This window comes from Alosa sapidissima, chromosome 10, assembly GCF_018492685.1.
Source record: "Alosa sapidissima isolate fAloSap1 chromosome 10, fAloSap1.pri, whole genome shotgun sequence".
In the NCBI taxonomy this organism is placed as follows: Eukaryota; Metazoa; Chordata; class Actinopteri; order Clupeiformes; family Clupeidae; genus Alosa; species Alosa sapidissima.
Window position 1 is genome coordinate 30,758,421 of NC_055966.1, and position 26,537 is coordinate 30,784,957.

Consider the following 26,537-nt stretch of genomic DNA (forward strand, 5'->3'; position numbering starts at 1 on the left):
GCAGCAAAGGAAGAACAGTGATATCATGAATGTGTTCTTCAGCTAGGCCTACAAATCATAGTAGCCCACCACAGTATTTGGGGATGTATGAAAAAACGTAAAAAAAGGGTGGTATGGAGTTCCCTTAAATCACCATGACACTAGCAGTGTTATAGTTTTTGCTTAGGACCTACATTAATGTAAAGCCGCAAAATCCAGATTTAACAATAATGATGTCATCCTGAAATCATAATTAGGCTAAATATCTAAACAATATTCAAATAATTATCTGTCTGGATGCTAGTAAATCAAATACAGGATGATATTTGAACTGTAATGTAAATTTAAATAAAAAACCCTAACCCTAGTAGTACTCTCTTTAAACATTTATTTGGCAGATAAATGAGACCCTGAACAATTCAAACTAAATCATAAAATGTAGCACCTGGCACACACAGAAAAGGTATAAAATCTGGATTTCTTTAATGTAATTGTGCATCACCTTGACATATGTCCTTACATTTTCATGTATGCTAAATCAATGACATAAAACATTTCAGAGCACATCATCAGTAATAACCAATGTTTCCAACATGACATATCAAGTTACATGATTACACAATCCTTTCAAGCTCAATTTAATACAATTAACAATAAGAACATGAATCAGTGTTCAAGCCGGAGGTACATCAGCTTAAAAATAACTCGTTTGCCTTGTTTTCCTGTAGTACACATCAGATTTCTCCTTTTGCATGCTGCATGTAATGCATCTGTAGCTCGAGTTCTTGAGCGAATGCACACCCACAGATCACACACTGGCGGCGGTCTGTGGGGAAAGGCAAACGGCCTGTCAGGTTAGGCAGCTCAGTCCGAGGAGCTATCTGAGCAAAGGGCCGAGGAGGCCTATCGCCTATTATTCCCTGTGGGTTGAAAAACAGGTTCTGAGGTGGCGGCCTCGATATCTGGTTGACTGCAACGGAGTGAAGGGGGTGTGGAGCTGGCAGGCCAAGTGGAGGTAGTGGTCGTAGAGCGGGGGAGAGAAACGGTGGGGCCTGGTTGATGATAATCTGCGGTCCCGTCATCAGTGGCAACTGGGTCTGGCCTCGCACTGTCCCCTGCTGTATTGGTCCTGTTAACAATGTCTGGGACCCCCCTGGGGCCGTCTGAAACCCCCACACTGCAGGGGCGTCCCCGTGTGGGAAACGAGGTGCTCCATACTGAATGGTTATAGGGCTCATTTGTGAAGATGTGGTGGGATTCACCCAGGTTGAAGCTAACGGAGGTTGCTTTTGCTGCTGCAGTTGTATTTGTTGTTGCTGTAACTGTAGTTGTTGTTGTTGTTGTTGTTGTTGTTGTTGCTGCTGCTGCTGCATCTGTAACTGTTGTTGTTGTTGCTGCTGCTGCTGTTGCTGCAGCTGTAGTTGTTGTTGCAACTGTAATTGTTGTTGCTGTTGCTGCAGTTGTAATTGCTGTTGTTGTTTCTGCAGCTGCTGCTGCAGTTGCAATTGTTGCTGCTGCTGCTGCTGCAATTGTAGCTTTTGTTGTTGCAAGTGCATTAGTTGATGTGGTTGCAATTGTTGTTGCTGCAGTTGTTCTACTGCACTACTGTCTTGAGAACTTAGGGTCTTGGGAATGATTGAGGTAGCTTGGAATGTCCAGAGGGTACTCTCTGTTGCTGGTGGTAAGTGAGAAGCGTCTATTTGTGTCTGATTTGTCGCCATGGACTGGTTTGCTGAACCTGGAGATTGTTGTCGTAGTTTATCTGTACCATTGCCAGGTTGGTCTGATATAGTTTGGGCTATACCAATGGGTATTTTATAACTCCATAATTTAGTGTCATCTTTCGATGATTGAGAGGACACCCCAGGCTGGGTAGTTGGTGTAGATGTTGAAACTTTAGGCCCGTGTGATAACTGTGGCTCTTGCTCATTTGGCTTAGTGGGGGCGATACTGGACCCTGTGTCATGAGGAAGAGTGCCTGTTGAGGTCTGTGGCTGCACAGAGGTAGTAGTGCTACCCCATAAGATGGAAAGAGGACTCCTCTCATGCTCTGTTGGGCCCTTTGTTGGGCTTTGGATGTGTGAAACAACTGGGGATGTTTTGGTGCCCCAAGAAAGAGTTCCATCTTCTAGGCGTGGGTGGGGTTTGGAAAACAGAATTCCTGCTTGTGAAGTCACACACGTCTCAGCACGGCTCTGTGGCAAGGAGTGTGAGAGTGCTTCTGCCTGAGCTTGTTGTTGCTGTTGCAGTAACTTTTGCTGTGCTTGCTGTTGCACTATTTGGTTCGCCTGTGGGGCCATCACAGAAATCCAAGTCACATTCTGCACCTGGGCTGGCTGGGTTTGTCGCTCTATTTGCCATTGCTGATGCTGCTGCTGTTGCTGCGGGGCATGGACCGTGTTCACTGTCGGCTCTGGCTGTCTTTGTGGTTCTCGCTTCTGTGATTGCTGTGTGACTGCGATGCCAGGCTGCCACAGCTCCTGCTGCATTGGCAGCTCCTGCGGGTCAGATTGACGTGCAAAGCTCTGTGACTGCTGCGGTGGCGGTGGCATCCTTCCCTGCCAGTCTTGGCCTTGTGACACAGGGGCAGCATACGTGCTTGGCTGGGTGAGCATCATTGTTCCAGGGGCTCTGTCCCATCTTTGCCAGTCTGATCTAAAACTGTCCCCTCTCCTGCCCCTCTTACCCTCTTGATGCTTGCGCGTGTGAATCTTCTGGTGCACCAACAAGCTGCTCAGCCACTGAAACGACTTGTTGCACTCCTGGCAGCGATGTGGCCTCTCACCCGTGTGAGTGTTCATGTGATCTCGAAGCAGGTAGGCCAGCCCAAAACTTTTGTTGCAGAGGTGGCACTTATGGGGTTTGTCTCCTGTGTGGGACAGCATGTGTCGCTGCAGCTGGTCCTCATCACTGTAGCCTTTGCGGCACTGCGTGCAGCGGAATGGCTTCTGTTGGTGGAGTCTTTGATGGGTCCTCATGTTCTGGAGGAATGCAAAGTCTTTTCCACAGTCAGGGCATTTGTATGGCTTCTTGCCTGTGTGGATGATGAGGTGCTGTTGTAAATAGCTGCCGAACCTAAAAGACTTGCCACACTCATTGCAACGGTATGGTTTGTCCTTACTGTGAATGCGCATGTGCAACTCCAGAACAGAACGGTGGCGAAAACCTCGGCCACAGTCTCGGCATTTTAGAGGTTTCTTGTCTATCTGGTCACCGTAGATACCACTCCCCGGCATGCTCTCTCTCCTCCCCATGCCGAGGCCCCCGCCCCGCACATCCCTCCTCATGAATGAAGCCTCATGAGTAATGACATGGGACTGCAGGCTTGCTTCGTCTGAAAACGACAGTGGGCACTGAGCACAGGCGTACGTCGGCTCCGATTGCTTTACCCCGTTAGTCATGCCCTCATACTCTGCCTCATGGACCAGCATGTGCACCCTCAGGTCAGCGGGTCTGTAATAGACCTGTGAGCACAGAGGGCAGTTGTAGAGCCGTGGTTGCTCCACTGCGTAGTTAGCATTCTCTTTGTCCACCACAGACGCCTCGTGCGACAGCTCGTGGGTGGCGATGTGCTCCTGCAACTTGGCCTCGTCGGAGAAGGTGTCCAGACAGTGAGGGCAGCTGTGTGGATGCTTCTGGTGCTGGCGGAGGTGAGCACGCAGGTTCTGGGAAAAGGCAAACACTTTCCCGCAGTCGCGGCAGCGGAAGGGCTTCTTGCCCGTGTGCAGGTACTGGTGTTGGTGCAAGAGGCTGGCGTACTTGAAAAACTTGCCACAGATGTTGCAGTGGTACGGGCGCTCGTCCGTGTGCTTCCGCCGGTGGTCCTCCATGACAGAGCGATGTCTGAAGACCATCCCACACTCAGGACATGCAAAGGGCTTGAGAGCAGCGTGAGACCGCTGATGAATCCTCAGCATCATGGCAGAATGAAAGCCCTTGTTGCACTCCAGACAGCGGAAAGGGCTTTCCAGGGAGTGTGTCTGCATGTGGGCAGTGATGGAAACTCTGTACTGAAACTCCTTGCGACATAACGGACATCGGTACGGCTTCTCTGGGGCCAGTTTACAATTGTGCGTGCGGAGCTTGGCCAGCGTGTCAAATGTCTTACCACAATATTCACACTGTGGGTCATTTTGTGTGTCCTTCGCCTTGATAAGGGCTTTTCTGTCTGAAAACGATACAGATGCTTGTACTGAGGGTGCTACGGACTCAGCTTTCTCCTTCTCCTTGTGTTCATTTCGATGCTTGATGAGGCTGCTCCGGTGCTGGAATGTGAGGCCGCACTCTTTGCAGGTGAGGGAGGCTTGTTCGTCCTGGTGCATGTGGAAGTGACGGTGGAGGTTGTATGTCTCTCGACGGGTGAAACACTTCCCACACTCACGGCATTCCAGACGAGATTTCCTCTGCTTCACAACAACAACCTCCTCCTCTACTTTGCCTTCCTCGGCTGCTTCTACCTCTCCTTCTTTTTTTTTCTCATCTTCTCCTCCTCCTTTCTCCTCCTCTCGTGTCTTTCCTTTCTCATCTTCACCTCCTCCTTTCTCATCTTCACCCCCTCCTTTCTCATCTTCACCCCCTCCTTTCTCATCTTCACCTCCTCTTTTCTCATCTTCACCACCTCCTCCTCCTCCTCCTCCTCCTTTCTTCTCTAATGCCACTGGTTCCTCAGCATGCAATTCTTTGCTGACTTCCTCTGATGCAGCCTGATCATCCTGCAGCTGAGGTGGTTCTACTTTCCGTTTCAATGTTGTTTCAGCTCCGGATGAAAGTGCTACAGTCTCCTTCCTTGGCTCAGGTGTAACATCATCTGCTCCATCAGCTTCAAGGGCTAATGGTAAACAACATCAGTATATTTCATTAACAGATCGAAAGCACATTTGACTATAAAATGTCTCACTTGTTAAGTAACTTCTTGTAATGATGCTGTTTCTAGTAATACTTAATTGGCTATACAATAACTTTCATAATGAGAAAAATAGCATACATTATCAATATCAACATTATAAAAAATGTCAACAAACAACAGACGGAAGATTGAACAACTATATGTACACAAATCAAAAACCATAAACAAGAGAATGAAGTAGATATATTATTGTCAATACGTGCTGCACACAGGCTGCACATGCATAGCAACCACACAACATATTAGCAAGCTAGCTGAGACTGAATTACAGTAACAGTAACGATACAATGTTGCTTTACCATTTCCCCCACAGTCGTTTAGTATGGGTTGCCCCGAATCTTCCTCCGTGTCAGACCATTCCATTTGGAGCTGAAGGCTTGAGGAAACAACGGAGGGTTTCTTCGTCTCTGTTGTAGAAACGGTGGACTCCAAATCAACGAGACTTGTGCTGGATTCTGCATGACTTACTAACCCTGAATCAACATCTGTTTGCACATTTTCTTTCGCTTCGGCATTGTTATCGAAATCCTTTGCACTAACATCATGTTCTCTTAAAGAAACGCCAGATTCGGCATCATTCTTTACATCTCTAGAGTTAATTAACGGGTCATTCGGCACTCTGTCGGGGTTCTGTGTGTGCTCGGCAGCCATGTTCCCTCTGCCTGCCTCTTCATCAGAAAGAATGGCTGGAACGAAATGATGACGTCAGAGTCGTCACGGAGGTTGAACCAGAGTTGAATCTAGAAATTATTATGCTTTCTTCCTTCATAAAAAACGTTCATAAAAACTTACTAAAAAGGTGAATGAATACATACATTCAACAAAACAATAGCCTGATTACAAGCCTACATTTTATAATCATTATTTAAATAGGCCTATATTGTTAAGCCTAGCCTATACCTAAGACATATTAGCCAATGTATGCAGCCTTCAAAGCAAAGTTGTTCTCTTGGAATCAAATTCATTACAATCTCTAATAAAATGTCAAAAGGACTTAAAGGTGTAATACAACCCCAAAACAGAAAAAGTTGGGACGGTGTGTAAAAAGTGAATAAAAACAGAATTTAATAATCTGCAAATCTCTTACACTCATATTTAGCTGCAAAAAGGACAGACAACATACCAATGTTGAAAATGACAAATTTGACTATTTAATGGAAAATATATGTTCAATTTGAATTTGATACCAGCAACATGTTTCAAAAAAAGTTGGGACGGGGGTAACAAAATGCTGGAAAAGTTGTGTAATGATAAAGAAAACAAAAGGAGGTATATTTCATTAACTAACAACTAATAAGGGTAACTGGCAACACAATTGGGTATGAAAAAGAGCATCCCAGAGGCGCAGGGTCTCTTAGTAAAGATGTATTCATCACTCTGTGTAAACCTGTGGGCACAAATGATGAAATAATGTAATTTTAATTCTTCTTAAGATGGAATTGTGAAGTATTTGGGGAGTTCATCATCTACAGGACATAATATTATTAAAACATTCAGAGAATCCAGCAAAATCTTTGCAAACAGGGAAAGAACTGAAAAACAAATTGGATGGCCGTGGTCTTTTGGACCTCAGATGGCGCTGCATCAACACCAAACCTGTTTCCAGATGTGTTGTATGGGCTCAAGAAAACCTCTGATAACCAGTTTGAACCAGTGCACAGTTTGATACTCGATTCAAAAACTGCAGCCCAAATTGTATTGAGACATGACACAGAAAATACCACCGTCTTATCTGGGCCTAAGCTTGTTTAAATGGAAAAGGGTCTTGTGGTTAGACCAATCAAAATTTGCCATTCTTTTTGAAAATCATGGACTCATCTGGGCTAAAGAGGAGAGGGCCTATCCAAGTATCCAACATATCCAACTTGCAATTAGAGCTCAGTTCAAAACCCAACATCCATGACGGTGTGGAGGAGCATTAGTGCCTACAGCATGCAATCTTGCACATTTGGCAAAGCACAATCAATTCTGAATGATGTATACAGGTGTTGAGCTGCCATCCAAGCAATGTCTTTTCCAGGGAAGACCTAAAAATATTTCAGGAAAACAATGCCAAAAGGAATTCTGCACATATTTAAACAGCATTTATCCATAGATAAACCCAGGTGCTAAAATGGCCTATCTGCAGTTCAGATTTGTAAAATTAGGTGCATAATGGAATGAAAAACATGACTAAGAATACCCCATACTGTTGAGCAACTCAATTCTCAAAACTCTAGCAACTGGTTTCCTCAGTTCCTAAGCATTTACAGAATTTTGTTAAATCAAGAGGTGAAGCAGCACAGTGGTAAACATGCTCCCGCCCCAGCTTTTCTTTAAAACATGTTGCTGGCATTAAATTCAAAATTAAAATATATTTTCCATGAAATAGTCGAATTTGATATGTTGTCTATGTCCTTTTTGCTAAATATGGGTTTACGAGACTTGTATATCACATTCTGTTTTTATTTGCATTTTACACAATGTCCCAACTTTTTCTGTTTTGGGGATGAAATGTATAATATATTCTCCTAGATGATCAATATGTTAAATGTTGCAAAATGTTGTATTCAGTAGGGTTGATAAACAGAACAACCTCAAAACAAGCACACTCTAACTCAACCAAACTTGAGGGAGTCAGGAGTTTTTGTATCACCAAAAGTCAAGAACAGGTATAAAAAAAATCAAATGTTGTGTATTTGACACATTTTGTATGCACATGCAATGTTAACAGAATGTTCACTTAGTCACACAATTTTAGCTCATTGCTCATTTCCATTAACATTGCCTTTATTTTACATTCTGGTTAGTAGGACAACAGGATACAATATAATATACAGATATTGCCAGAATATATACCCCTCATATACAAATTGTGCAAAATGGTAAAAGTTTTCCTCCTCGCAAAGGCTTTGCGCTAGTTTGCTAACAAACCAGAATCTGCATGCAGAATCACAATGCATATCAGTAGCTGACATACTGTATACTGTATTTTTGTTTTTTTAAAACCACAATAATGTGGAATCAATAATAGGATAAAAGTGCTTTCTGGAATAAGTTTCTGACATGCTTGTTAAGGAACACATTTTTTTTCTTTGAACATGAGAAAAATATTTCATGTGTCCTAATAAAATGCAACAAATGTAAGCCCTGTTCATCTTGTTAAAATTACTCTGCTGTAAACCTCATTTAGAGGAATGGTTACAACCCTTATATATGTCAAATTATAGGAGAGATTCACAGAACCTCTGGCTTTTCCTACATAAGTGGAATGACCAATTGGAAATCTCTGAATCTCAATATAATTCCTGTTTCCCGTCATTACAATTCCCACTTTCAAGAGTCTTGACTATGTGTGAATAGCATTCAAAAGTGCTTAAGGTAATTCTAATAATGATTGTCGACCCATCAGGTTTCAACAATAACTTTTACTCAACTCTGACAAGTCACTTAATTAATGCAATTGCAAAAATTGAGTTTTTGTAATAATTACTTCAAACCAAAATGTATAAATCATTGATACATTGTATAGCATAGGTGATCTTATAGTCACTTATAAGACAGCAAGGAGACAGATGGCATTTCTCTGAGTGAAGGTGACGTCTCAATGAATACCTGAAAGTAAAATAAATAATCGAACATTCATCAAAGCATGGATATCAAGCATTAGCGTCTTCTTCTACGGCGCTGATCACCTGTCCTCCCCCGTCGGGACCGCTGGGTCGTGCCATTCACACTTGCCAATCGATCAGGATGGGCTGTACCATCCAAAATGTCAGGGGGTGTTGGCTCAGAAGGAAGTGACGGGGTTAGCTGATCATTCGAGTTTGTAGGATGTTGACGTTCCTGTTCCTGTTGCTGCTGTAGAACCTGATTTGGTTGTAAGGGCGGATTATGCTGCGGCTGCTGCGGCTGTGGCACCTGTTGCTGCTGAGACTGCTGATGTGGATGAGGCTGAGGCTGAAGATGATGCTGTGCCTGCTGCTGCTGCTGTTGGCTCTCGAGCAGCCCCAGTAACCTCTGCAATAGGACATTGTTTTGCTGTAAGCTGACCGAGAGAGCCTCCTGGGAGGCCACCAGGGTCCGCATGTCACAGCGGAAACCCTCCCCGAACTCCCGCAGACTCTGCTCCACGCGGTCCCCGAGCCGCACTGCAGCTTCGCCCAGACCCCGCAGTTCATCCTCCAGCCAAGAGACGCGTGGAGGGGGGGCCTCAAGGAGACCCTGGTGGGCCCCTAGTGAGGGTTGAGGGCTCGGCTGCGGAGTCCCGTTGAGGAACGGAGCACTGTAGAGGGGGGAAGGAGGTAGCCAACGTTCTGATGTTGGCGGAGGCACTATTCCCAAACCCAGTCCCAAACCCAACTTGTCTTCCATGCTACTCTCAGCACCATCTCCACACTCTCCCTCCCCTTCGTCATGCTCACCTGCTTCATCCTCTTTCTCGCAACCATCCCTCTCAGATCCTTCACCACCACCTGCTGAGCAGAAAACAAGTTTGCATCTTCATGTGAACTTTACAGAGTGTTATAAGTATAAGTAAGTATAAGTATATATACACTCTTTTGATCCCGTGAGGGAAATTTGGTCTCTGCATTTATCCCAATCCGTGAATTAGTGAAACACACACAGCACACAGTGAACACACAATGAGTTGAAGCACACACTTATCCCGACGCAGTGAGCTGCCTGCTACAGCGGCGCTCGGGGAGCAGTGAGGGGTTAGGTGCCTTGCTCCCCGAGGCACATCAGCCGTTCCTACTGGTCGGGGTTCGAACCGGCAACCCTCCGGTTACAAGTCCGAAGCCCTAACCAGTAGGCCACGACTGTGGTTGAGTGGACGGAGTATTACATACTGACAAAACAACAAGATTGACATGTCTTAAAAAGAGAGAACTAATGAATAGTTACCTGCGTCTGTGTCAGAGAAACTCATGTTACTGCCCTTTCCTCGGGAACTCTGTTTCTGATGGCCCTGTTGAAGCCTGGGGCTTGCCTGAGCAGACCTCCCCAGAACCGACGCTCCCCTGCTGGATGGCACGTAGCAGCTGCGATACCTGGCGTCTGCCAGCCTCCCACCATTTCGTCTCTTGAGGTCATCCCATCGCTTCTTCACCTCGCGTAAGGTCCGCGGGACTCTGGAGACGGCGTTGACCCTTTCGAGTATTCCGGCCCAGATGCGCTCCCTCTCACGGCGCCGGAGCCTCCCTGCAGGGCCAAAGAGTTCGCCTTCACAGCGCGTCACCTCGGACACCAGGACTTCTAGCTCAGCTCCGCTAAAACGACTCTTCCGCTTGCCTCCACTTCCTGCTGCCAGTGTAGAAGACACTCCTCTATCTACAGAGAGGAAAAAAACAAAACTAAATCAAACTCTCAGCAAAGTCAATGCTCTCTAGCCATAAACATGAAAGTACCTGGCTGACAATAATGAAGGAACTGGCTTACTCTGTTCAGTGTAAAAAAGGTCGTCGGATGACAGGCCTGGCGCCACAACATTAGGGTGCACCACCACAACATTGAAAGGAAGCCCATCCGGCAGGCTGCCATTATGATCACAGCTCCCCTCCGAGTCATCATCCTCCCGGGGGAAGCCATCCTCCGAGATGCCTCCTCCGCAGGGTCCCTCCGGTGACTCCTCTTTGATGTGCTTGGGAGGCGAGTGCTCGTATAGCAGCCCCCCCTCCTCATAGTATTCAGTCATTAATCAGGCCTGGTTCGCAGACACACTAACCAAGTTGTCAGAGGCAGCGCCATTCACTCAACTAGACAGAAGTTGTCTTGCACTCAATAAACAGAACAATCAGGTTTCATAAATATATTTCCTGAATGGCCTAAATATTGTTTGGTTGAAGTTGAATGTACACTGGTGGTAAAACTATGACTATTACGTAGGCTAATGAAAAAGGGCAGCTGGGAAAAAATAAAGTAGTCCAGCTCTTGGCAAAAATGTCACAGGCGTCAACTAGCTTACCTAACACAGTAGGTCCATTGCCTATACAAAGATACACGACTAGTAAGAGGGACGTATTACTTGATAAATAAACAAATATATACATTTACCGAAAACGTTAGGCAGAAACCAACACAAAGCCATTGCACAGACTTGCAAAGCCCGGCCTAGTTTGTTAAATTAACGTGAAGGGGGGCTTCCACACATAAAAGGCTAATAGGTAGAACTAGACAGAAAAGCCATATCAGAAATTACTATTTCAACGACAAAGATTACACTTCATAGAAAAAATAAGATCACAATCTGACTGGCTAACTTGTAGGTAAATGCGCACTGCGCATTTATTCTGCACCACATCCGCAATGGATGCGCATTCTGCATAAATTAGGCTATGTTAGCCAGCACGATTTCATTACATTTGCCAGACCCCGGTTGCGGTGAAATGTCATTGCTTTGTTTACACACTGAGTAAACGAGACTACAGAAGATGAAATGTTCTTCTACTCACCTTACGACATATATACGCATTAACAAGGAACAACATTATCACATCGTCAAAACTGTGCAGTAAAACCTAGCTTGTTTGAAAGTCTTTCTTGAACACAGACTGTTTAACGTCGCGAGATTTAGACGTCATTATAAAAGGTACAGGGAACGAAGTTCAAAAATCGTGAATCGTGTGAAATCACTTCTTAGCCTACGTCTATTTCGAAAAGCATAAAGTAGGCTACGCCTTGGTTACAAAGATGTTGTAATATGAAAGGTTAGAAAATATGCACTTGATATTTGTGTATATCCCTAAACTGATTAGTCTAAAGCTGGATAAAGCTGCAATGCAATCAATTTGCAATATGAAAGTGGTCAATTTTTTAGTGGATTAATTGACTGCTATATCAGATCAGTAAAAAATGCTCAATAGACCAGAAAGGATTTGGTTATTTTTACTCATTTGTTCAACCTCTGAAACAAAGTAGCAAATCAAATAGCCTAAAACTATGTGAATCATAGTAGCAAAGGTAGCCTACAATGTGCACGTGAAACATGTAGCCCAGCATTATTAGTTTGGATAAGGCCTGCATTCCTGCAGTTATTGCTTATAGGGTAACTTTTGTGCCCAAGTGATTCAGTGAATCAATCAACAGCTGTTATCTAATGACTAACAAATTTCCTGCCTACTAAATTCTATCTTGCTTACTCACTATTTCACAGTGTATGGTGTCTAGTGCTGGTGGATGCAATGCTGCTAGCTTAAATCAGATGGCACCTGTTGTCAGTGGACGATGCGTAAACAACTTGAAGGACTTGAAGCTGTGAACTCTGAACTTCCAGAGTCTACAACTACGTATATCCCAGTGACGTGGCTATTCATCATATGGCATGGACCGCAGGCCCGTGGCATTTCAGTCCAAGGGAAATAATTAAATAATTGATTAACTCGTCCAAATAACAGTTGAGGCCATTAGCAGTCTCAACATCTGTGTTTGTGCACTCACAGATTTGACCACTGAGAAACTCAAAATTGAGTCTGTGAATGCTCAGCCATAAACACTTAATGCAGAATTGTAGTGGCCTGTGAAATGTAAAGGGTAACCCTTTTTTCACTTGTGACTGTAATCACCATATGGCATCAAAAAACAAATGGATGAAAAGTGCAACAATGTGGTTTTGTCGCAGCCCACAATTTGTTGTACTTTTGCTTCTCTTAGATATGGAATTTTTGATTAAGTATAGACTATGTCAGGATGTATTCAATTTTGTTATTTGTTAAATATTGTCTTTTGCTTCTTTTTGTATGTGCTGTCATTTGTTGTTGCTTTTACATATATTTTGATTTTGCTATTTTGGCACATTGCCTTTTTTTCAGGACTCAAAGCCAATTAAAGTTATATTTATACTTATTTTCTCTTGTTTGTTACGGAGTTTATCTTCTGGACTGTGCTCTGGCTACATTTCCACAGAGGGACATATATCTGATGTGGTATCATATGTACACAAGGTACAATTTTAACCTACAGAAGCACATTCATACACCTGCCATTTCACATACTAGTTAATACTTGACAGAGACATAGAAAGGGCAGGCCTATATAAACCGGTCACTCCTTGTCCAGTACACTGGTCATTTCACAGACACTGCAGTCATGAAGGCTTTGATTCTCTTGGCTCTCTTTGCCGTTGCTTGTGAGTATGGAAACTTTCAGACCATTAAATTGTCTTCTCTCTCTCTCAGTGGACTGACTTGCATGTTTGAGTCTAGTCCTAAATGGTGTCTCTTTGTTCAACAATGCATACCCTCATAATTTTGGTGCAGATGCCGCCCCTCTGGAGGAGGACGACAAGATCGTGGGAGGGTATGAGTGCAAGAAGAACGCTCTGCCCTACCAGGTCTCTCTGAACTCTGGATACCACTTCTGCGGAGGTTCCCTGATCAGCAGCACATGGGTTGTGTCTGCTGCCCATTGCTACAAGTCGTGAGTATCTGTTTTGAATTTTAATTTCAATAAATTGGTCTGGGCAATTATGATTTATTTGCAGATTCTTGTAAGGCTGCAATTTGCTTTCAAATCAAACATTCAAACTCTATTTTTCTCTCTTGCTTTAAGCCGCGTTGAGGTGCGTCTTGGTGAGCACAACATTGCTAGCAATGAGGGCACTGAGCAGTTCATCAACTCCGCCAAGGTCATCCGCCACCCCAGCTACAACAGCGGCAACCTGGACAATGACATCATGCTGATCAAGCTGAGCAAGCCCGCCACCCTCAACAGCTACGTGAAGGCCGTGGCCCTGCCCTCCAGCTGTGCCAGCTCTGGAACCCGCTGCCTGGTCTCTGGCTGGGGCAACACCAGCGGAAGTGGCAGTAAGTCGACTCTAGTAACGACAACGCCAGTGCTATGCCTGCCGACTTGATAAGGAGCATCACTATTATTCCTTGTTGTAAACCCACAGGCAACTACCCTGACCGCCTGAGGTGCCTGGATCTCCCCATCCTCAGCGACAGCTCTTGCAGAAGCGCCTACCCTGGTCAGATCACCTCCAACATGTTCTGCGCTGGATTCATGGAGGGAGGCAAGGACTCTTGCCAGGTAATGTGCAGTCATTTGTTACATTTTCATCGCAGGCACTCTGATCGGCAACATGCGGTATTCCATATGTAATGTGATATGCCATTTTCTCATCACACTGTGTCACATCCTTGTCCAGGGTGACTCTGGTGGCCCCGTGGTGTGCAACGGAGTGCTGCAAGGTGTTGTGTCTTGGGGCTACGGCTGTGCCATGAAGAACAAGCCTGGTGTCTACGCCAAGGTGTGCAACTACAAGTCCTGGATCAGCAGCACCATGTCCTCCAACTAAATTTCATGTTGATACGACTAACATGCAGTACAGCTCATACCAACAGCTCTTCAATCAAATTTCAATAAAAAAAAACACATATGTTGAAATGATATCACTATTTTGTTGTCGTTTTTTAGTAAAACATGCTGTCATTGTTTTTTAACTTAGTTTCTTTCATACATGACATATTATGATGTTGAAATGGCACTTATTAAAAATATTACATTTTTTGACATTTCATTAAATTGCATGAAAAATGTATAACCAAGTAATGTAAAATATTACTTTTATCCATTCAAACTTGAGAGGAACAAAATTATTTGGTGTATAATTTATACCCTTGATGGGGAAATTCAAATGATCCAAAGATTAAAAAAAAAAACACATGTCACATCATTGAATAACATTTTACCATACAGTATGTTCTGTTACTGTTTTACAAGTACAACACCTCACTAAGTATCAGTGGATTACACTTAATGCAAAAATAAATTGTCATTCAAATGACTTCTTTTCCTGGTCCTCTCTCTATCAAAGCTGAGACCTACTAAAACTGCTGAGAAGAGATAACCTACACTATTTTTGTTGCAATAGGTAACAGGCCACATACCTCTAACATTTTCATTTCAGATATACACAGGAAAAGTGTCAATTCCCATGTGCTGTAGGTAGGGGATTTCCCCAATCTGGCTGATCAACAACAAGCCTATTAAGCATTGACAACATGAAGGGGGATACAACAACAATGTACAAATGGCTGGCGGCAGTCGTAAAGCTGCCATGTTGTAACAAAATATAGCCTCAAGCGGCAACAATTGGGATCCAAGCAGTTGGACACCATGGGGACACTTGTTGCTTATCAAAGAATTTGTGGACTAAATACACTGGGGAACGAGACACAGGTGAAGGGTATGTTCATATGCAAATCTCAGACTTTGAAATCACCACTTTAAAAAACAGGTGAATTTGAACAAAGACAGACTGTGACGCAAATGCATGCAAACCATCCCTCTGACCACCGCCTCCCTCAACATGTTACGTTACTACTTCATATTCGACATTCAGGCTTCTTATTTTGCCCTATCAGGGCAGCGAGAAACTTAGGAGTCATGATCGATAACCAATTAACCCTCTCAGATCAAGGCGCAAAAAGCGGGTATGCGCTATATGCGGCGCAGCACCACTGGTCATCCACTTTTTCTGTTTTGGGGTTGAGGTTATTTGGAGGATTTTACTGACTGTGCACTAGATAATGAGTACTTGAGTTGTACCAAAATGTAAGAAATACAATGTATGCAAGTGTTTTATGCTTCTTTAAGATTTTTGTATTCCATGGTGTCTCCTTTGTTTACCTTCTGTGCCATGTGCTCCTACTGTATGTTTATTTCCTGTGTCCTATGTCATGTGCTTCCTGTTCCTGGTTTTCCTCATACCTGTATCTCCGCCCCTCACCTAGACCGGATTATTGTTTCAGTGTCTTCACCTGTGTCTCGCTCCCCAGTGTATTTAGTCCACCAATTCTTCAATAAGCAACAAGTGTCCCCATTGTCTCGGTGGGTCTCCAACTGCTTGGATCCCGATTGTTGCCGCTTGAGGCTATATTTTGTTTTTGTTGTACTCAGTACAACATGGCAGCTTTACAACTGCCGCCAGCCATTTGTGCATTGTTGTTGTATCCCGCATCATGTTGTCAATGCTTAAAGCTGCAGTTGGCAAGATTTTTTTGATCATATTCACTGAAACCGATACTATGCTCCGACAGAACAACATAAATCAGCCAGTTTTAGAAAAAAAACCCTGCACTTACCTCCATTTAGAGCCTGTTATTTGTTTTGCAAAAATCCACAGCTCCCGGTTCTTCTGGTCCAATCAGAGCAGGGCTGTGTGGGATCTGACTGTCAATCACAGTCTGGTGCAGTCTGGTGTGCACTGACCAGTGTTGCCACAGTTACCTTGAAAAAGTAATCTGATTACTGATTACTTCTTTAAAAAGTAACTTCGTTACTTTACTGATTACTTGATTTTAAAAGTAACTAAGTTAGATTACAAGTTACTTTATTAGTTACTTTCAGCAGCTGCCGACAACACCCCCACCGCCTCAACATAAAAATGATAACCGGTTTTGCCAATACTCACTATACAGGAAGTGCATTTTAACGGTAATGTCAGCAATGTATAGCAGACATCCCAACCTAACCTACTTGGATACTGAAATTCAGATGTTTGTTCAATAATGTCTAAGTACACCAAATAAGGAAGGCCTATTGATAGAAATTGTTATAGTAAAATATGTAGATTTTTTTTTTCATGTAGCCTTGGCAACTAGCCATCTAATATAGGCCTGAGTAATATGCAAATGAAATTAAACTTGTTAAACTCACCTCAACAAGTCTTTTGCAATCATTTAACCTGCCGTGAGCAATGCTAAAGTCGCTGTTACAAACAGTGCAGCGTGCAAGACTATCATTATGTTTTAATCTTATGAGACAATTGGGTACACTTTTGTGTAGTCTGATAGTCTGATTCTTGAATTTCCCCTTGAGGATCAATAAAGTATCTATCTATCTATCTGATGTGAAATGGGTCTTAAATCTTCCTTTTTGAGGGGCACTGACGCTGCCATGACGCTCCTGTTCCTAGATACACTGACTGAACTGATTAATTAAGTTTGGGAGAAAAGAGATATAAGCACACTTACACTGAAAACTGATTGGTTGATTTAGAAAAACAGACCAGGATGCTCTATGTCTTGGATGTGCTGCAGGCACAAACGCACCACTCCTCTCTCTCTCCCTCTCCGTTGTGTGCGCGTTAAACTCATATGCACACGCGATTTGAAGTCCGGTCTGGCTTGTGTGCTCTTGTTGGCTCTAGGTTCGGGAGATTTTATGTAATTTGCGGGCAGGGCCGGCGCTAGCCATTTGGGTGCCCTAAGCACAAATGCTTGGTGTTGCCCCCAAGCCCCCAACCCCCACCAAAGGAATAACAACCATTCAGAATTTCTTAGGTTCTCTTTATTTACAAAATCAGAGCTGGCTTTAAAAGGCCCTCTCCGCACAATTTCCACACATCAGCATCTAAAATGTGAGCTGACCATAGAGCAGGATCAGTTGGAGGGGGCAGATGTTTCTGCAGTGTCACTTGCTGATGGCCCCTCAGTGACAGGACTCACTCTGCCTTCAGAAGCAGATGCGGTTGTGTGTCGACTTGTATCTGTACCTGGGCTATTTGATGATTGTTGGTCAGGGCTGAGTGCTGTTGCAGAGTCTGCAGAGCTGGTTGGTGGCTGGTGTTGTGGACTAGAACTAATGGTTGATCTAATTCTTCCTCCTGGCCTTGAGTTGCTCCTTGCATGCATCTTAGCATTGACCCTGCATTCAGAAATACAAGAAAAAATATTCAGGGATTCTACTGAAATGCATTTTTGATTGAACCATCATACAAAGATATTGCACACATTAGGCTAGTCTTTTAGGTTTAGGCCTATGTGCCGTGACACTATGTGAAAATGTAAAATTCAAAACTCTATTTTACCTTTAAAAGAGGTCTAGGCACAATATAATAATTCTGTACATAATTTGACAACTCTGTGAATATGGAAATCTACAAACACTGAGATTGTGTTTTTTTTTTTTTTGTTCTAATTGCAGTTCCACCAACACATGTCGCCCTCTATGAACCTCTCGAAAATAACCACATAGAACAACAACTAAACTTATCTAAAGCTGTCTAATTTGGCAAATTCAGTTACAGGGTTTTTCCACAGTTCACCTTAACAAGAGCCGTTTCCCACTCATCTAGGCCTACGTTATGTGTCACTTGTAGCGTTACTTTTTCACTACACAATCAGATCGTTTGATCATAATTGATAACAAACGCCGAAAAAGCGTCCTGAAATGCAAAGCAAACTAGACTAGGCTAACGTTATCTGACTATATCTGATGGCTAAAAGAAATAGCAAGCCCAGTTTAAGCATAATCGGAAATACCATTGCTAGCTAACATTGCTAGTCTTATGCACCGATTGCTAACGTTAACAGAAAACAGCCGAGTGCATTCAATAACCCATAATCAATATCCATATCCACAACGTAAAATAACTAGCTAGCCAGCATCAGTCAACGTAACACTTGAACATGAACATGGCTAGTAGGAGCTTACGTTACAAAGTTTAAAGCATAGACATGCATACACGCAAGGGCCACAACACAAAACATTTTTTTTTTTATTTAAAACATTGTCTTACCTGCAAGCGCCGAGTATCATGCCTCTTCTTTTTCTTTTTTTCCGCCCCCGACTCTTGAGGCCATGTCAAAGGTGTCTGCCTAAAAATTGAGGCGTAATCGAACAGACCACTGGGAGGTGGGGGAGGGGGGCACCAGAGGGAGACTGGAGAGAGGGCCGCACAGGAGATTCACCTTTTTCTCGACTAATTTAGTCTAGGCCTATTACATTTGTATTGCTTTTGCATATTAACATGCTTTAGACATATTTTATTTGTTATTTATACTAGTAGCCTATTGTGATGATTTTTCACGACCAAGATTTTATTGGTGCCCCCCAGGCACTTGGTGCCCTACGCGCAGTGCGTGATGTGCGTGTGCGGAGCGCCGGCACTGTTTGCGGGCGTCAGGAAGCCGGTATCAATATGTGGGAGACTCCCAAAACTTCGGGAGACTTGGGATGTCTAGCTAGACAGCACTTTGTCGCCAGCACAGAATGTACAATGTACCTTAATGTTGTCATGTTTAGCTGACACAAACTCAAAGTAATGACTGATGAAATGTGCATCTCTCTCTCTCCCTCCATTGTTGTTTACATTTTTACAGGTGAATTGTGCTCATGCTGAAAACGTGAGCATAGCCTACATGACATTAATCCCCAAGACAAGAAAAAAGCAAAGAATATATCTTTTTACTAAGGAAAATTACAAAAATAGTAACGCACAGTAACTTAAGTAACTTTAATCTGATTACTGGTTTGTAAATAGTAGCGCGTTAGATTACTCGTTACTGAAAAAAGTGGTCAAAATAGACTAACGCGTTACTAAGTAACGCGTTACTGGCACTGGCACTGACGAGCACGAACTTGATGAGAGGGTGCTCGGTGGTAGCCTAGTGGGGGAGGGGCATGAGAGTTGTAAACATTCAAAATTTTGGCTAAGTCCCCTCATTCTGTCAGACTTGCCAACTGCAGCTTTAAAGGTGTGATATTGACCTAAAGTGTGTTGAAACATGATACCGAGTGTAAACTTATGTCGAGCGACGAGTAAGAATTAACAGGTATGATAAGCAGGGACGGATCATGGCTTGTGCCAAGTGTGCACGTGCACAGGGGCCCTCAGCCAATGGGGGCCCTCGGATTAAAAAAAAAAAAATTGCCATGAATTTAGGCTAGATTATGCCCGTTGCTTCTGTCTGTTAATTTGCGGCACAACTAAATGGTGTAATGGAACCGCGGACCGAAAGAAAAATAAACTAAATGTTTTCCTGATCAATAAATTAATTCATAAAATATAGAGGCATAACATTAGGTGGAAGTGGTAGGCTATGAGTGCTCATTCAATGTGTATGCATGTTTGCGAAAGTGAAACTGACCCACTCGTGGGTAGGTGAATGAAGTGGATTCCTGCAATGTTCATGAAAACAGCATAGCGATTGGATAGCCTAATAAATCGCGACTTGTTGTAGGCCTAACAGTAGCTTATATCGTAGCAAATAGCCTATGGCGATGCCGATGACAGATAGGCCTACACTTATTTCACTCGTCTCGCTAGAGTGAGCGCATAATGTGGGCTGTCGGCAAAGAAATTAATTAGGGAGATGATCTGCATCTCCATTTACCAAACGCTATAGTTTTGCTAACATCTCCACTGTTAGCGTGAAATATGTCTCCATGCAAGGTAGTGTCAAGCAGCAGTGAAGTGAAAACCTTATCATGCAGGTATCAAGTAGTACGTGTTGGCAACAATACCTCAAGCAGCATCACACTGAGCACAGGGGCCCCCCAAGGCTGCGTGCTCAGTCCGCTGCTCTTCACCCTGCTGACGCATGACTGCACTGCAACCTACAGCAACAATCACATAGTGAAATTTGCTGACGACACAACTCTGGTGGGTCTCAAGGGCGACGAGACTCAATACAGGTTGGAGGTCGACCATCTGACCACGTGGTGCAGGGACAACAACCTCCTGCTGAACGTCAGCAAGACCAAAGAGATTGTTGTTGACTTCCGGAGAGGTCACACCCAACACCTGCCACTGACCATCGACGGTGCTGTGGTGGAGAGAGCGAGCAGCACCAAATTCCTGGGGGTGCACATCAGTGAAGACCTCTCCTGGACCACCAACACTGCATCACTGGCGAAGAGAGCTCAGCGCTGCCTGTACTTCCTGCGGAAACTCAGGCAAGCAAGTGCTCCACCAGCCATCATGACCACATTCTACCGAGGCACCATTGAGAGCATCCTCTCCAGCTGTATCGCTGTGTGGGGCGGAAGCTGCACTGAATACAACAGGAAAGCCCTGCAGCGCATAGGGAACACAGCTGGAAGGATTATTGGTGCTTCACTCCCCTCCCTGAAGGACATTTACACCACCCACCACACCCGCAAGGCGACCAAAATTGTGAGTGATGCAAGTCACCCCGCTCACAATCTGTTTGATCTACTGCCCTCTGGGAAGAGGTACAGAAGCCTGCGCTCCCGCACTACCAGACTCACCAACAGCTTCATACACCAAGCTGTAAGGATGCTGAACTCTCTCCCTCCTCTCCCCCCTCCACCCTCAGCTACATAACATCCTGGACATTGGACCCACAACGGCCGCCTGCACTACTCCACTTGCACACTTGCACACTTGTACACTTTACAACTTGTTGTTGTTGTCCTGAAAACACAACACTTCTGCTGCTCTTACATAACTTGCACCACTATGCCACTTTCTTTCTTACTTAGGTCAAACAGAACTACCCAAGCCTTTTATTGGCCTGACTTTGCACTAGTATTTTATTGACTGTCTATGCACAATTTCAACCAAATTTTGCTGCTCTTATTTTTTCATTATTATATGTGCCCTCTTATTTACTTATTTACTTACTTTTTTGTTTACTTGAATGTTATGTTTGTCTGTGGACTTAAATTGGTAAAATATGTCTTGTCTTCACCGTGGGATAGTGAGAAACGTAATTTCGATCTCTTTGTATGTCTGGAACATGTGAAGAAATTGACAATAAAGCTGACTGACTTTGACTTTGACTTTGTATGTTCACGTCACCTGATTCAGACAGAAAACGGGCCCTGCTTGCTCTGTTAAAGTTTGTATGCCCCTTCCAAACTGCGTTAAAAGGGTATATTTAACAGCCAGAATTTCACAATTTTCTCGGGGGAGACACCCCCGAACCCCCCGAAATTTGATCAGCACCACCTCTCACAAAATACTATCAACGTCCCTAGTACCGGTCTGTCAGATATGACAAATGTGTCCGGTCCGTTTAGTGAAAAATGTTGCTGTAGACTGTTTGGACAGCAAAGGGATTTTACAGCCTAATAATAAAAACAGCTGCTGGAATTAATTTCTGTGTGGGCCTGAGTTATAATATATGACACAATGTACTACATTTTCATTGTGTGAAATTGTGCACCAGCCTGCATAGCGACAGCAAAGAGAGAAGTGCTGGCTGCACGCGCACGTCACTTACACGCTCAAACGCGGGGGGAAGGGGGGCCTTTTTTGATATTGTGCACAGGGGCCCATATTTGTTTAATCTGTCCCTGATGATAAGGGATCAGATTCCAAAAATAATTCCGTGGAAATGCATGGATTCCAGTTGCTGCTACTGGAAGAAACTGAATGATTTCAGATTTTTGCAGGAAAAAACCCGCGAATATACTGCAGACCCAGAAGACATACTGAAGGGATATGAAAATTGAGCGGAAGTATTTAGGAGGGCGGAGCCAGGCTATTGAATTTCCCCATCAAGGAAATAAATTATACACCAAACAATATTGTTCCTCTCAAGTTTGAATGGATAAAAGTTGTATTTTACATTTCTTGGTTATGAATTTCATCTTTTAAGCAATTTAACGCTATGTCAAAAAAATTCAACATCATAATATCTGTCATGTATAAAACTAAGTTAAAAAAACAATGACGACATGTTTTACTAAAAAAGGACAACAAAATAGTGATATCATTTCAACATAGGTGTTTTTTTATTGAAATTTGACTGAAGAGCTGTTGGTATGAGCTCTACTGCATGTTAGTCGTAATCCTCAACATGAAATTTAGTTGGAGGACATGGTGCTGCTGATCCAGGACTTGTAGTTGCACACCTTGGCGTAGACACCGGGCTTGTTCTTCATGGCACAGCCGTAGCCCCAGGACACAACACCTTGCAGCACTCCGTTGCACACCACGGGGCCACCAGAGTCACCCTGGACAAGGATGTGACACAGTGTGATGAGAAAATGGCATATCACATTACATATGGAATACCGCATGTTGCCGATCAGAGTGCCTGCGATGAAAATGTAACAAATGACTGCACATTACCTGGCAAGAGTCCTTGCCTCCCTCCATGAATCCAGCGCAGAACATGTTGGAGGTGATCTGACCAGGGTAGGCGCTTCTGCAAGAGCTGTCGCTGAGGATGGGGAGATCCAGGCACCTCAGGCGGTCAGGGTAGTTGCCTGTGGGTTTACAACAAGGAGGTAATAGTGATGCTCCTTATCAAGTTGGCAGGCATAGCACTGGCGTTGTCGTTACTAGAGTCGACTTACTGCCACTTCCACTGGTGTTGCCCCAGCCAGAGACCAGGCAGCGGGTTCCAGAGCTGGCACAGCTGGAGGGCAGGGCCACGGCCTTCACGTAGCTGTTGAGGGTGGCGGGCTTGCTCAGCTTGATCAGCATGATGTCATTGTCCAGGTTGCGGCTGTTGTAGCTGGGGTGGCGGATGACCTTGGCGGAGTTGATGAACTGCTCAGTGCCCTCATTGCTAGCAATGTTGTGCTCACCAAGACGCACCTCAACGCGGCTTAAAGCAAGAGAGAAAAATAGAGTTTGAATGTTTGCTTTGAAAGCAAATTGCAGGCTTACAAGAATCTGCAAATGAATCATAATTGGCCAAACCAAATATTGTGAAATCTGATATTGAAAATTAAAATTAAAAACAGATACTCACGACTTGTAGCAATGGGCAGCAGACACAACCCATGTGCTGCTGATCAGGGAGCCTCCGCAGAAGTGGTATCCAGAGTTCAGAGAGACCTGGTAGGGCAGAGCGTTCTTCTTGCACTCATACCCTCCCACGATCTTGTCGTCCTCCTCCAGAGGGGCGGCATCTGCACCAAAATTATGAGGGTGTGATTATTAGTGATATATTGATGTAATGATGAGATTTAATTTTGTGAACAACTGCATTTCCGAAAAAGTTGGGCCACTGTGTAAAATGTGAAATAATAACAGAATGGTTTGATTTGCAAATCATGTAAGCCCTATTTTTAATTAAGAATATTGCTAAAACAACATATCATATGGTTTTTGGAAAATCTTCATTTTGAATTTGATGCCCCCAACATGTCTTTAAAAATTGGGACAGGGGCATCTTCTTCAACAGTCTGTAAATGTTTGAGTAAAGAGACCAGTTGCTGAAGGTTTTGAGAAACCAATTTTCTTGTCAATGAAAAAAATGTCTAAAACTTACAAGCCACAGCAAACAGAGCCAGGAGAATAAGAGCCTTCATGGTGTGATCTGTGCAACAGAATGGGCAGAACCTCCCTTATATACTCTGCATATACGCTCTGCTATCTAATATTCAAGGCCATCCATAGCATGCATACACGTGTCTGTCAAATAATAACGTATAGGTAACATATGGGTCACTTCACATGGTGCTGTACCAACTGTTTTGCCGATAAGGGACAATTCTTAATCTGGCTTATTCCTTTCAATCTGTGATGACATTACTTTATTCTGATTTATGGTTATGGTTATGGGATTTGGTTATGGTTATACAATAGTTAAATTAACTGTGGATGGTTTTAAAATGTTGGTAAGATTACATTAAGAAGAATAGCAATAACAAACAATAATGTCAATTCAATCAATAGTCTAAAGAAAATAAACAAATACTATAATGTGCAAACCATAACTCATAAGAAATGCTTTAATTACTAAGTGCATGTTGAACAGATATGCCTTTAGATCACTGGAATGGAAAGCCCTGGGCAACTCATTCAGGAAGCAATGGGTAGGCCTCACAGGAAGTCCCTGCTTTACCCAGCGTATACAAATCAGGTACAAGATAAAGCTATGGGGTCTTTACTACCCGCTATGTTATCTTTAAAACAAAGGTTTACTTCCTTTATATATACAAATACAAATACAAATGATGTGTAGTTACAATTTCCAATGGTTTAAGTGGGAAAATATAATGGCCTTTACATTGCCAACTGTCACAACTAATTCACTTAAAAATGGCCAAAACTAATTAATTAAACATATTCCTCCAAGTTAAAGTTTAACTTATACAAGGCTTGAGGTATTTTACCAAACAGAAGGCATATAAGTACTTTTGTTGTACAACTTTTCATAAACCATTATGAAAAAATAATTCTCCATACTGTTAATACAGGCAGGTTGTTGTGATGTGGTGGATTCCCAACTACACATGGGTCTAAATAAAGTTGTTTGGTAAACAAGACTTCAATTATGTTTTTTATTCTGATAAATAATTTCTGTAAACAATTATGAGAATGTGTTGGGCTATATTTCTCCACACACCACTACAAACAAACCCTCTAAAATAGAAAGTGAGAAAGAATATGCAGGTATGAGTGTGTTTGTATAACAACATGTGTAATATTATTATGAGTATGAATGTAGCCTACTTGTGCATATCCTGTGTGTGTGTGTGTGTGTGATACAGCAAAACAATACAATACCAGGGTATGTTTACAAACATTTACAGTTAATAATATAATAATAATAATAATATTTAAATACATTTGGCTTCATTTAAACCATGCAAAACATGTCAAAATATGAACTTTAGTAAAACACCATTTTTTTAACATGCCATGGGGATTCACAGTATTGTGCACCTGTTAGTGGTGAGCAGTGGTGGAGGAAGTACTGAAACTCAGTACTTAAGTAAAAGTACAAATACACAGAGAAATATTTACTTTAGTAAAAGTAAAAGTACCACAATGACAACCCTACTTAAGTAAAAGTAAAAAGTACCTGCTTTTAAATGTACTTTAAGTATTAAAAGTAAAAGTATTTGCATAATGATTTATTCTCTTAATATCTATATTCTAAAAGGAAAAATCAGTATGGGCTGTGGCATTTTAATCTAGTTAGTTTCTAAGTAGGTTATACTCGACTAGATAGTTTTAAGTTAATGCAATTGTGCTTACCATCTGTGGCCCATTACATTCTGACCTACAATTCTAAAGACTGTAATTCTGGTTATCTATAGGGTGATCTGCTGAGTAATATCATTCAGCAAAACACGAGAGCCTGAAGTTTAACGGGGTAGACAGGGGAAACGTCGGGTGGATCGTAATGCCAATTATGCTGATTGAACAGAAAAGTTGCTGAGAAAGGTGTCATTATGATTAAATTCAGTTTCACTTGCGCAGACGCATAGACATTGAATGAGCGCTGACGTTACGCCACAATTGTAGGCTATGCATCTTTATTTAATCACACACAATTAAGGAATATTTCCTAATCTGGAAAATGTTACGTCTTTTCCGGCCACCGGTTGATTAATAGTCTACCATTCATCTGTGCCGCAAATGATCAGACGTGTGACAGAAGCATGGGCATAGCCTGTAACTTCGCTGATCCGCGGATAGCAATCTCATCGGAGAGGAGGACCTGCAGATAACAGACAGATAACACGCTGCAGATAACAGACAGAGAAAGGCACAGAACACAGTTGCATGTACAGTGTAGCCATGGGTCTGGTGAATATAGCCTACCGAATGCAGATGGCTACAAGTTCACGCTTTGCCTGGTCTAGACTAGAAGCTTATGTTTCTAAGAATGCACGTAGCGCTCCAGAATCTTTGGTAGCAACCCCCCCGGTAAAACAAACGTGTTTGTCAGAGAGAAAAAAAAACTGATCATAAAATGTATCGTAAAAAGTAACGATGGTGTTGTAGAAATGTAGCGGAGTAAAAGTACAGATAATTGTTGTAAAATGTAACGAAGTAAAAGTCAAAAGTATGCACTATAAATTTTACTTAAGTAAAGTACAAATACGTGGAAAATGTACTTAAGTACAGTAACGAAGTATTTGTACTTCGTTACATTCCACCACTGGTGGTGAGTCAGTTCTGCTTAGCAAAGCCTTTTTGCATTGCCAGGTGGTTGCAGCTGTAAATCTT

General features: G+C 43.0%; 4 protein-coding genes across 7 annotated transcripts; 1 reads left to right on the top strand and 3 right to left on the bottom strand.

Moving 5' to 3' along the window:
- Positions 1 to 438: 438 nt before the first annotated feature.
- On the bottom strand, positions 439 to 5,607 carry zgc:66448 (uncharacterized protein LOC327401 homolog). Of its 2 annotated transcripts, XM_042106921.1 has the most exons (3): positions 5,185 to 5,607; positions 4,553 to 4,807; positions 439 to 4,510 (listed from the first exon to the last, which is right to left on the bottom strand). In XM_042106921.1, the coding sequence occupies exons 1-3, from the start codon at positions 5,534 to 5,536 to the stop codon at positions 714 to 716; spliced, it is 4,404 nt and encodes a 1,467-aa protein (XP_041962855.1). In that variant the 5' UTR covers positions 5,537 to 5,607; the 3' UTR covers positions 439 to 713. The 2 variants fall into 2 exon arrangements, with proteins under 2 accessions (XP_041962855.1, XP_041962854.1); XM_042106920.1 differs by having other exon boundaries at positions 439 to 4,807.
- A 2,026-nt stretch (positions 5,608 to 7,633) lies between these two features.
- si:ch211-261d7.3 lies at positions 7,634 to 11,419 on the bottom strand. Of its 3 annotated transcripts, XM_042106924.1 has the most exons (4): positions 11,320 to 11,419; positions 10,307 to 10,587; positions 9,773 to 10,198; positions 7,634 to 9,342 (listed from the first exon to the last, which is right to left on the bottom strand). In XM_042106924.1, the coding sequence occupies exons 2-4, from the start codon at positions 10,560 to 10,562 to the stop codon at positions 8,531 to 8,533; spliced, it is 1,494 nt and encodes a 497-aa protein (XP_041962858.1). In that variant the 5' UTR covers positions 10,563 to 10,587; positions 11,320 to 11,419; the 3' UTR covers positions 7,634 to 8,530. The 3 variants fall into 3 exon arrangements, with proteins under 3 accessions (XP_041962858.1, XP_041962859.1, XP_041962857.1); XM_042106925.1 differs by having other exon boundaries at positions 7,634 to 9,339; positions 10,307 to 11,417; XM_042106923.1 differs by having other exon boundaries at positions 10,307 to 11,416.
- A 40-nt stretch (positions 11,420 to 11,459) lies between these two features.
- Positions 11,460 to 14,254, top strand: LOC121720619 (trypsin-3-like). The gene is made up of 6 exons (XM_042106929.1): positions 11,460 to 11,574; positions 12,021 to 12,992; positions 13,123 to 13,282; positions 13,415 to 13,668; positions 13,758 to 13,894; positions 14,013 to 14,254. The coding sequence occupies exons 2-6, from the start codon at positions 12,953 to 12,955 to the stop codon at positions 14,160 to 14,162; spliced, it is 741 nt and encodes a 246-aa protein (XP_041962863.1). The 5' UTR covers positions 11,460 to 11,574; positions 12,021 to 12,952; the 3' UTR covers positions 14,163 to 14,254.
- An 8,034-nt stretch (positions 14,255 to 22,288) lies between these two features.
- On the bottom strand, positions 22,289 to 23,890 carry LOC121720620 (trypsin-3). The gene is made up of 5 exons (XM_042106930.1): positions 23,845 to 23,890; positions 23,323 to 23,482; positions 22,922 to 23,175; positions 22,695 to 22,831; positions 22,289 to 22,576 (listed from the first exon to the last, which is right to left on the bottom strand). Exons 1-5 carry the CDS (start codon positions 23,882 to 23,884, stop codon positions 22,427 to 22,429), a joined length of 741 nt encoding a protein of 246 aa, XP_041962864.1. The 5' UTR covers positions 23,885 to 23,890; the 3' UTR covers positions 22,289 to 22,426.
- Between the last annotated feature and the right edge of the window lie 2,647 nt (positions 23,891 to 26,537).